At 33.6% G+C, this 11,503-nt stretch overlaps 1 protein-coding gene across 5 annotated transcripts in view; it reads left to right on the top strand.

The window, feature by feature from the left end:
* The first annotated feature begins 6,085 nt into the window (after positions 1–6,085).
* The window catches only part of LOC149226719 (Ribosomal L18p/L5e family protein), a 65,781-nt gene continuing 60,363 nt past the window's right edge, over positions 6,086–11,503 (top strand). Inside the window, exons 1-3 of one of the 5 annotated variants that reach the window (XR_016247747.1) lie at positions 6,553–6,667; positions 7,471–9,156; positions 9,477–9,713. Coding sequence is in view for 2 of the 5 variants with exons in the window: in XM_089377573.1 (XP_089233699.1) it covers positions 6,320–6,667 (348 nt within the window). In the remaining 3 variants the exon portion in view is untranslated. Of the gene's footprint in view, positions 6,668–7,470; positions 9,714–10,455; positions 11,229–11,503 lie in introns of those variants that run through there. The other 4 variants (XR_016247746.1, XR_016247745.1, XM_089377573.1 and 1 more) reach the window with 4 other exon arrangements.

Here is an 11,503-nt window from a genome sequence, read left to right as displayed (position 1 = left end):
CATGCATGCATCAACTGACTGATAACTCACAATTAGTTCCTCAAACAGTTTGGAACTAATTTAACTGGACTTAACTTAGTGAACTGAGCTAACTAATTACAACCCAAATATAACTCAATCTTATCTCCTTAATTAAGGGATAATCTCCTTAATTTAAGGGATAACTGTTGCATGACTTCAGAAAGACTTCTAACTTGAATTTCTCCAACTAATTAATCCATAATGAATTAATTTAATTATTTCCAAGCAACTAGTGAGACTAAATTCGAATTTTAATTCAAGGACAAATTAAAATTGGAATATATGGATTCTATTTTTATCATTTCTTGTTGCTATTTTCAACAGAACCACCACATAGGACCTCTTGGGTATATCATTAGCCTTCAAGTTGGGATATTGGTGCCATTAGGAGGTTTTGAGTGTTAGGTATGGGTTCTACAAATTTTCAAACTATGGACATCAATCTTAGAGGTTGGAACACATCAATTACTATGAAACAATCAAAGGCCTAAATAGGAGTCTAGTTTAACATAGGTTCATTTCAAGCTTTTTCCAGATTAGAAATAATATTTTAATTTTAATAAGCTACTAGGTTGCGGGAAACATGATGGCCCATGGTACTCTATGACCTAAGATGTCAACATCCTAAACGGTGGAAGTACAAAGGCATTAACTGGATAATTGAATCACCTAGTACCAAGTTAACTTAACATATACATATAACCAATGAGATGTTTAAGCTTTCAAGGTGATCAAATAAAGGAAATTTGTGTTAGGGATGTCAAGGTACACAAGTGAATGGTTGACAATCAAACCCCCAAAAGGAACTAGGCAAAGGAAACTTACTTAAGTATGACCAAAGACTTATTTACATGATACAACCAAAAGAGAAAAGTTAATTGCTTGGATTTAGGCATATGAAACTTTTTCAAATGAGTATTGTTTATGATAAATCTACATGTAGCCACCAACCAACTAGTATTTCTTAAATCCATTAAGACTTATTCCAATTTTATCCTTACACCAACCTATTTGGGGCTAAATCCTAACTTCATAAAGATAAGGAGTAGTCTCCTTAACCCATTCCAACACAAGCATATCTTGATTGGGCATACTAGGTCAATTGAGATAAGGCCTAATTTAGTGGAGAGAACAAGTCTATCTCAATTAGCCAAACTAATATCATTGATAAAATTTTAAATTTTAACTTTACAATAAATTGTTAAGTGATAATGGTGATATTACCTTCACTAAGGTTCCAATTCTTTATAAACAATGTCCATACATAAATAGGGCTAAGTCTTGGGTGGGATATTTTAAAAATAGAACTTTACAATAAATGATTAAGCGAGGATGGGGATATTCTCCTCAACAAGGTTTGAATCCTTTATAAACACGTTCTCATATGCAAACAAGGGTAGCCTTGGATGAAAAATATATACCCTACTCAAAACTAAGCCCCACCCAAATTAATTTAACCCAAAGCTTCTTCATTGAATGTGTAGGCCCAAATTTTTTGTTGTTGTATGCATCTTCAATTAATTTTGTAAGTCAACCAGACATCTTGCCAAGTTTAGGAATAATGAGGGTTGATAAGAAGAAATTAATTGTAATATAGAGGTTAAGCAAGGTTGTTTCTTTTCCCTTACTCTTTTTGGTATTTCTATTGGCATATTAGATGTATGTTTGAAAGAAGAAAGTGTGTTGGCTCTACTTTACCTAGAAAATTCCTTTGTGACCTTGACAAGCAACTAAAAATTCTAAAAAACTTAGTTCTAGCATTGTTGTGTCAGAATATACTAGTAAGAAAAGGTTATGATAATCATATCCAATAAGATTGCTTACACTGATTTTGTGTATGGTCATAACAACTTAGACGAAGTTAATTCAAATAAGTATCTTGGATTTAACCTTCACCACAAACTAACTGAGACTATATTATTGAGAAAATGATTAATAGAGGATAAAAAGGCTCTTTTGAACTTGAGAACAAGTTTAAATCCATATATTTCTAGTATAGGAAAAAAACTTCCTCTCTAAGACACTTGTTACTCCAACAATTTTTAAATGGATATAAAGTTTGGTGTTGCAACATCTCTAGAGAATCTTGCGAGAAAATCAAGCAAATATAAAAGTGGTTTATAACTTATAATCTTAAGATTAAAAGCAATACCCTATCCAATCCTCCTCTTACATGCTAGTAATTTACCCATTGGGAGTATGGCTATAATTAAGTACCTATTATATAAATAGAAAATAACTAAAATGAGAGACAATATGCTTCCTAACATCACTCCAAATTCTAGTTAAAGTCACTTGCGACTTAATAGAGGGTGGTATAAAGATGCTAATTTTTTATCAAACCATTGAGGAATAAAAGATAAGACCACTCTAAAAAATATTGATACCTTAAAAACATTATCACATCTAAATTTAAAGAGAAATTGTGGTACAATAAAAAATTAGAATAGAAAAAATCAAAATACTATAAAGATAACATTACCCTAATTTATAAAATCAAAAATATATTTTTGTTGTAACTAACTTAAAGAGGGAATTCAACTTTGCTAAAACAAATGTTGCATGGTAGCTTAGTCCCTTTTGGAGAAATTAGAAGATACACAATGAATAGTTAAAATTAATATGACCAAGTGCACAAGTAGCATGTGTTCTTTGTCAAAAAATAACTAAGATAATAAGAGACACTTAGAGACTCCTATCTTGCAACAAGCAATATATTGTTATTTTTATTACTTGTTATTAAACAATATAAAGTATTTTACCATGAACCAGGGATTTATATGCTTTCAAGATTCACGACGAGAAGGTAGATCTATGCATTCAATATAAAGTCAATGTAGCAATATAACTATCATTAGTATGTTGCAAGGCCATTATAGCTTAGCTAGACATTATACACTACTTCTCCATAAACCATTATATTTAATTTGCAAACCAATTATAAATTATAATTGATGTAGAATACATTAGTTAAACCTTCCATTAGATGTAAATATGGATGTTTTGTGTCCTATAGGATAAGGTACGTAAATATCGATGTTTCATGTCCTATTTAAAATAGGATGAAGTACCTTCCAATGTTTTGCTAGTTGATGGTAATGTAACAATGAAAATGAAAAAAAAAATCACAAAATATGAATAATTCATAACTTATAAGTATTTTAATAATAGCTTAGCTTGTAGTTCAAATGCAAGCTCTTCTTTCTCGCAAGGATAAATCACATAAGTAATAACTGAAAAAAGAAAATCACCCCTGTGGATCTCAGTTACAAAAATCCATTCACTTGGTTTCAAAGCTTCAATGTATAGTCTAAGTGGTATAAAGTGGAGCATGAAATGTCATAAAGAAGAATGTGAAAACTACTCTCTACCCAACCATAACGATGTATGATTTTGCAATAATGCAATATTAAATGGTTACACTACTCTCTCCCCAACCATGCTAATGCACAAATTTATAGTAATGCAACAAGAAAATGGTTCCAAACATTCCACCTCCTCAAACATTATATTTGAGCATCAAAATCAATGAGAGATGATTAAGATACATAAAATGTACTTTTTCAAATATAACATAATGTGGATATTATATATTATATTGTAGAATTGTAGAATGCAATTACTGAAATAAGCATCATCTACACTAACAATTTAAAATAACCTAAAACCTAAGGCACTTTAACCTTCATTTATTATTACATTTGAAAGACTAATTTCATAGACTACCTATTGTCTATTGTGTTGCAAAATCATGCAATATCTCATGGATATATGCACGATTACAAAGATTTAGGTATAATATATAAGAAGGCATCGAGACTTAGGGATTCCCCATGAACCCATGGGCTTCATTGAATTTTGTTGCATCTTGCACGATCTCTATTATTCCCCCTTCTTGCAACCTACCCAACAGGTCATTCATGTTTTCCACTACCTTCATTCGCCATGTGTTTGCCTGAGTAACAATTTGATCTATTGCCAATCACTCTAATGCATCTTGCAACAAAACGACAATGACGTACATTAACAAAACCATTTTCCAAAGAGTATTGGTGTCCAAACCATCTTAGGACATTACACATCATAGTTATCCAAACAAGGTCGATACATTTTACACCAATGTAATAAAATGAACATAATCCAAGTGATTAATGCACTTAAGTGAGGAAATCAATGGATATTGATGCACCTGATGCACTTAATCCAAGTGAGGACACCAATGGAGACAAACACAAGTGACATAATCACCTACAACACTTAACCCAAAGTGAGGAAACCAAGGGAGACAAATGCACTTGATGCAATTAACCAAAGTGGAAAAACCTAGGAAAAATAATGCACCTTCCCCAAACCCAATCTCATGTAGATTAATGCACTTGAGTCTAACATCAACCCAAAATCTACATAAACTAATCCATAGAACAGGTGGAATTAGAAGATGTTAACCCCACCTAAGTCGAGCATTAAGAAGATGCTAACTCAAGCATTAAGATGATGCATCTTATGCACTTAACCCAAAACGCCGAAACCCACAAGTTAGTATGAATTCACTAGTTAGTTGATGAACCAACCGAAAATCCCTGTAGATTCATTCACCTAATCTATGTACCAACCCGAAACCCATGTAGATTATCAATTAATAGATTAATGCGCTAGATCGAAAACCAATTTAAATTAATGCATCGACCATAAAACCATTAAAAAGATGCTAACTAGTGAGTTCATTACATAGATTAATGTGTGTGACTTAAAAACCTAAAACCATTGAGACGCTAGTTAAGTTGCTAACCATTGAGTTTGCTAATAAGACGTTGACCAGTGAGTTAGCCAGTGAGCTCGCACAAAAATTGAGTTAGCCTGTGAGTTCATTCTAGCTCGTGAAATATATATATATATAGATATCCTTTGAGAGTACACCAAAAAAAAACTTCATAAAAAAGAAGTGAGTTAAAAACCCATAGTGATATAATATTTTGGGAAGTGATGCATATGATGCTTACACGAGCTTGAGCAAATGAAGCATTCTTCATGCAATCGACAAATAAACAAGTTAATAATCTAGAAAGCAAAGAAGAATTCATGATCACCAACTGGTTTCCTAAGAATTCCAAATGAAAATGTGGAGAATGAGAAGAATTGAATTGATACGTTGATGAACAATCTAACAATATATTGTTGGGTGTTATCAACATTGTTGGAGAGTGGCTAGGAAGAAACATGTTTGATGATGTTTCACCACCTATAAGATGGCCAAGCTTTCAGCTGAGGCACACCTTAGGCAATTATACAGATGACAAAAAACCCCCACTATGACAAACAATATACAATATCTCTATGAGACAACTATACATACAACATTTCATTTTGGAAAGCAACAACAAGACTATGAACTTATTCTCCAATAATTTTTTTTTTTTGTTATATTAAAAAAAATGTTTTTATTTTCAAAGTTAGATATCAAATATTGTGTTAGTAAAAAACAAACTAATAGCAATGAAGGGACAAATTGATTGCTAGAGTAAAAATACAAACTAATAGCAATGAAATGACAATTTGATTGCTATAGTAAAAAAACAAACTAATAGCAATGAAAGGGCAAATTGATTGTCGTAATCTTGCTTTAACAAGAGATTTAGACTCTGAATCTCATAATTTACAAAATGTTTCATAACACGATAAATACTAATTAAACCACCCATGAGCTTTTTTTAATATATCTTATTTCTTAAATACAAAAATACATATATTAATAAATTATATATAATTCTACCCTATAAATTAATAAACTATTTATAATTTTACCCTATAAATTATTGACTAAAATAACATTTAATTTTGATATTAAAACAGAAATATTAATATTTGTTTTTCAACCTCACTCAAATAACTCTAACTAATTACCCATTTATATTTATCATTATTACATTGAAAATAAAAATAGATTAAATTTTATTTAAATACACTGATAATTTTTGATACAATCTAAAATTATAACCTTCCAATATTATAAAGCTATTTTACTACGTTGGACAAAATACCCAAAACTAATATAAATGAAAACATCAGCTACTTTAACTTCAATGCTTTTATCAAAACAGAAAAAGGTCCGCCCAGCCTTCAGACTTTTACCAGTCATAGCGATTGCATGGTATCGCGATGTTTTCTCGCCTAGTCTCAGCCACGGCTCCCAACAATCTTTGGAACACTGCGTGTATCGAACCTGGAACCTGCAGGAGGCCATTTCTACAATTTGCAGGCCTTTAACGGTGATAATGTCGCAGGGATTGATTTAATTACAATGGCTATGCCACTGATTCGAAGAAATCTTGATCTACAGAGAGTTATTATATCATCTCGTGCGTTAGCCAGAGCTCCCTTTCATTCCGAGCCTTCAAAACACAAGGGAAATGCCAGTCTGAACAATTTTTTGGGGCCATCCCCGCTTCCAAATGCGTTTTCAAACTCAAAGGGAACTAACAGTTTGGAAGGCGTGAAGATTGAGCTACTGGACTCTCACCTTTTCTGGGCGCCATCTGTATTTGCTGATGTCTCGAGGGTTTCATCTGATTGCTCTAGTGTGGCTGGCAATCGTGCAGAAATTCAGTTGAAGGAAGCCCAAGAACATCATGATATCGACAAATTGGAGGTTTTTTCTTCTCTAAACTTGTGCTTTATATATTGAAACAATTACATGTTGTGGGGTTGGGTGCCCACAAAAGCTCAATTTCTCGAAAGGGACATAAATACGTTTTCCCAAATCACTGAGGCCTAGCCCCTGGCTCGAACGGTGGCACCCAATTTTGATTTTGAACTGGCTAAGCTCAATGCTTAAATGCAATTCCATGTTCTTATTAAGTACCTACAATCGCCCTGGTATTCTGGAGGTTTGCATCAGCCGGCTACAGATTTTTGGTCATCAGTCTCTCCACTTAAAATTTCTCTCAAAACTGTCTCGGTGATCCACTCCCCTAGATTGGAAAGCTCCACTATTGCATGCACCTTTGTTACACCATCGTGATACACGTTCTTTGACTATCGAGAGATGCAGATATCATAACCATGACCATATTCCCATTTAACTGGACTGTTAGATATCTACCCAGTTCATATAGACTCAAAACACAAGCTAATAACTATAGAAGATTACCATATGTAATGTTGATTCTTGAAAAGGTTAATCTTCGAGTGATTTCAGAGATCTAAAATCAACTTCATTGACAAGAGCTATAAGCGTATGATAGATACCATGGATGCAAATACTTAGAATAATGGAGAATTGTGGACTTTTCTAGATTATATTATTATTAGCTATTTGTTGTGTCTTATTAAGATTGTGGGTTTTATTTAGTTTTTAGATCCTATTTATGAGGAGGTTATTCAAACTCCTCAACTGATTTGTCCTATACATGTATGTGCTTTCTGATTGAATGAATCAAGTTGTGAGTGCAGGCAGTCTCCAGGTTTAGTTAGCCTCAACTGAGAGTTACGCATCTCTTCTTCCATACTTTGTCTTCCATTAAATTCCATTAAATTCTGTGTTGGTATCATAGCTCCTCTCCATTAAGATGAGAGAAAATGAAACTATTAGTAATTTTATTTCAAGAGTTAAAGATTTGAAGGATAAGCTAGGAGACATAGGAGAATTTGTATCTAGCACTGATCTTGTAACTATAACTTTAAATGTAACTATAACTTTAAATGGAATGTTAGATGAATATCAAATGTTCATTATAGACCTTGCAGCAAGGGAGAAAGCTCCCACTTTTGATGAATTGGTAGGTATATTAATGCAGGAGGAAGAAAGACGAAGAAATCTAAGGCCTCAAAATCCAGATCTGGCATTAATGGCGAAGGGAAAACAATATTCCAAGGGAAAGCCATGGGAAGGAAGCAAAGGAGGAAAGCCACCACAAAGAAAGTCATCATTTGGAAAACCATCTTATACGAAGCCTCAACACGGTATAATACCTTCAAAGGGTGATGTTAGAATGAAATGTTATTATTGTGGCAAGCCTGGGCATCATTCTAGAGATTGCTTTAAAAGAAAGTATGATGAATCAAAACATAGAAGTAGAAGGCATATAGGTCATTTTGTTGATGGAGGAGAAGCTATGAATAATGACTTTATGAACCTTAGATTATTTGTTTCAAATGTTGCACTGTCTGTTGAGACCGATGATTCAAATGCATGGTTTGTTGACTCTGGAGCCTCTATTCACATGTCATGTAATAAACATTGGTTTGAAAATTTCCATGAAACCAACAATGGTGCAAACATATATCTTGGGGATGATCATCCACACCAGATTAAAGGGTACGGTGATGTGCCTGTAACATTACCAAATGGCTGGGTGAAACATATTCATAATGTGATGTATGTACCTGGCATTAAGAAGAATTTAATCTCTATTTCTACCATAACAGACCATAATTTGAAGGTAGAGTTTGTGAAGTCACACTGTTTGGTGAAAGATATGTAGGATCACTTCAAGGTTGCCGCTAGAGTTGTGAGAGTTGGAAGCTTATATAAGCTTGACGTGACAAGCAAATTCCATCAAGCATTGGCATCTACAACCATGACAACAAAAGCTCTTTGGCACCAAAGGTATGGCCATCTTAATTATCATGACTTGCTGCTACTTCAGAAACAAAGAATGGTAGAGGGTCTCCCATTATTAAAGAATGAATATTCTGCATGTGAAGGATGTGCATTAGGGAAAATGCATAGGGAGGAATTCCCTACTAATACAAATAAAAGAAAAATGGATGTTCTGGAACTTGTGCATACAAATGTGTGTGGGCCTATGTAGACTAGATCATTAGGAGGAGCATATTATTTCTTGATCTTTATTGATGATTGCACAAAATATACATGGGTTTACTTTATGAGAAAGAAGAGTGATGTATTTGAATATTTTAAAGAGTTTAAAAACTTGGTGGAGAAGCAAACAGACAAATACATCAGAATCCTCCAATCTTATCAAAGGGGAGAATATAGATTAGGTGCATTTGTCAAGTACTGCAAAGCCCATGGAATTATACAACAATACACGGTGCCACATACTCCACATCAGAATGGAGTAGCTGAAAGGAAGAATTGGACTGTGGTGGAATGCGCGAGGAGCATGATGAAAGGTAAAAATCTAACTAATACCTTTTGGATTGAAGCTATTAGTATTGCTATTTATTTAAAAAATAAAAGTCCAACAAAAAGTTTAAACCATAAGATTTTATTCGAAGCGCTTTGTGGTTATAAACCAGCAGTAAACCACATAATAATATTGGGAAGCAAAGATTTTCTCATGTTTCAAATGAAGATAGGAGGAAACTTGATGCGAAAGCTATCAAGTGTATCTTTATTGGTTACTATTATGATCATAAGGCATATAAAATGTTTGATCCCTCTACACATAAAGTCTTTGCAAGTAGAGATGTTTTGTTTCATGAACATGCAGATGAAGGCCATAGGGAGGATAACTATGATGCATGGCAGATTCCTCATGATCGTGAGGATGTCAAAGAGGAAATTGATGGCAACGAGAGTAGAAACAAGAAGAAGAATCTAGTGATATGGACACCTCAAGCAGTGAAAGCACACCCAGAGAAGGAGATGAGTCACCACAAAGCAGGAGATGGAACAAGAGTAGTGAACTCCCAAGAAGATCATCGTGCCAGATTCAGCCACTTGTAAGGTATAAAGATTATGCCTTGATGACTAATGTGTTGAATGTCATAGAACCTTTGAACTTTAAAGAAGCTAATGAACATGTGGAATGGAGAAATGCAATGAAGGAAGAATATGATTCAATAATAAGAAATGATACTTGGGAATTAATTGAATTGCCTAAAAATAAAGTACCCATAGGATGCAAATGGTTGTTCAAACCCAAATTTAAAGCTGATGGGAGTGTGGATAAATACAAAGCTAGATTGGTTGCTAAAGGTTATTCACAAAAGAGGGAATTGATTATGATGAAACCTTTGCACCTGTAGCTAAGTTAAATACAATTAGATTGATGATTGCTTTAGCTACAAAACATAAATGGAAACTTCATCAGTTAGATGTTAAGTCTTCCTTTTTGAATGGGGAACTAAAATAAGAAGTATATCTTACTCAGCTAGAAGGGTTTGTTAAAAAGGGTTAAGAACACCTTGTTTGTAAATTAAAGAAAGCTTTATATGGGTTGAAACAGGCACCAAGATCATGGTATGAAAATATTGATTCTTTCTTTCTTCAGAAAGGTTTTATGAAAAGTCAAAGTGATCCTAATCTCTATATCAAAACAGATCAAAAGGGGCATGTTGTTTTGATTTCCCTGTATGTTGATGATCTTATAATAATAGGCAATTCTTATAAATTGATTGATGAAGTTAAAGGGAAGATGTCACAGGTGTTTGAAATGAAATACCTTGGTGAATTGCATTATTGTTTAGGTCTTGAGGTATGGAGAGAAGCTGGACAAACTATGGTTACACAGAGTAAATATATCAGAGAGCTACTCAAAAGGTTCAAAATGGATCAATGTAAAGCAGTTTCGGTACCTTTAGAACAGAATGCCAAACTCTACAGTGATGATGGATCATGGCACAGGAGAGGTGGATGACACATTGTATTGTCAGTGACTGGGAAGTTTGAACTATTTCAGTACAACTAGACCAAATATTGCATATTTCGTTAGCATGTTGAGTCAGTTCATGGCCAAGCCTCTTAAAAGCCATTGGAAAGCAGCAAAGGGGGTCCTCTGATATTTTAAGGGAACTATTAATTATGGTATTAAATATACTGATGCTTTTGATGTTGAGTTGGTAGGTTATTTTGATTTAGATTGGGTTGGGAATCCTGATGACAAAAGATCAACTTCAAGATATGCATTCAACATTGGATCCGGGATCGTGGCATGGAGCAATAAGAAACAACCAACTGTTTCTTTATCATCAACTGAAGCTGAATATAAAGCTTTGTGTAGTGCTACATGTGAAGCAGTTTGGTTGCGGCAAATTCTCAAAGATGTTGGAGAAGAACAAAAAATGCCAACAATTATCAAGTGTGACAATCAAAGCTCCATCAAATTGGCCAACAATCTTGTGTACCATGCAAGATCAAAACATATTGAGACTCATTACCATTTTGTCAGGGAAAAGATGTAGTCTAAAGAAATTACTTTAATTTATTGTAATATTAGTGATAATGTGGCTGACATCTTTACAAAGCCTCTTGGAAAGGCAAAGTATGAATCATTTAGAACTATGTTAGGTGTGTTAGAAAACATATTTCTCCATTAAGGGGGAGACTTAGAATAATTGAGAATTGTGGATTTTTCTAGATTATATTATTATTAGCTATTTGTTGTGCTCATTAAGATTGTGGGTTTTATTTAGTTTTTAGATCCTATTTATGAAGAAGTTGTTCAAACTTCTCAACTAATTTGTAATCCTATATATGTATGTGCTTTTTGATTGAATGAATCAAGTTGTGAGTGCA

This window comes from Pinus tabuliformis, chromosome J, assembly GCF_031772625.1.
Source record: "Pinus tabuliformis cultivar Carrire ecotype Pingquan chromosome J, CPIR1, whole genome shotgun sequence".
Taxonomy (NCBI): Eukaryota; Viridiplantae; Streptophyta; class Pinopsida; order Pinales; family Pinaceae; genus Pinus; species Pinus tabuliformis.
The sequence above is the reverse complement of the archived record's forward strand: the minus strand, read 5'-3'. Positions and strand labels throughout refer to the sequence as shown.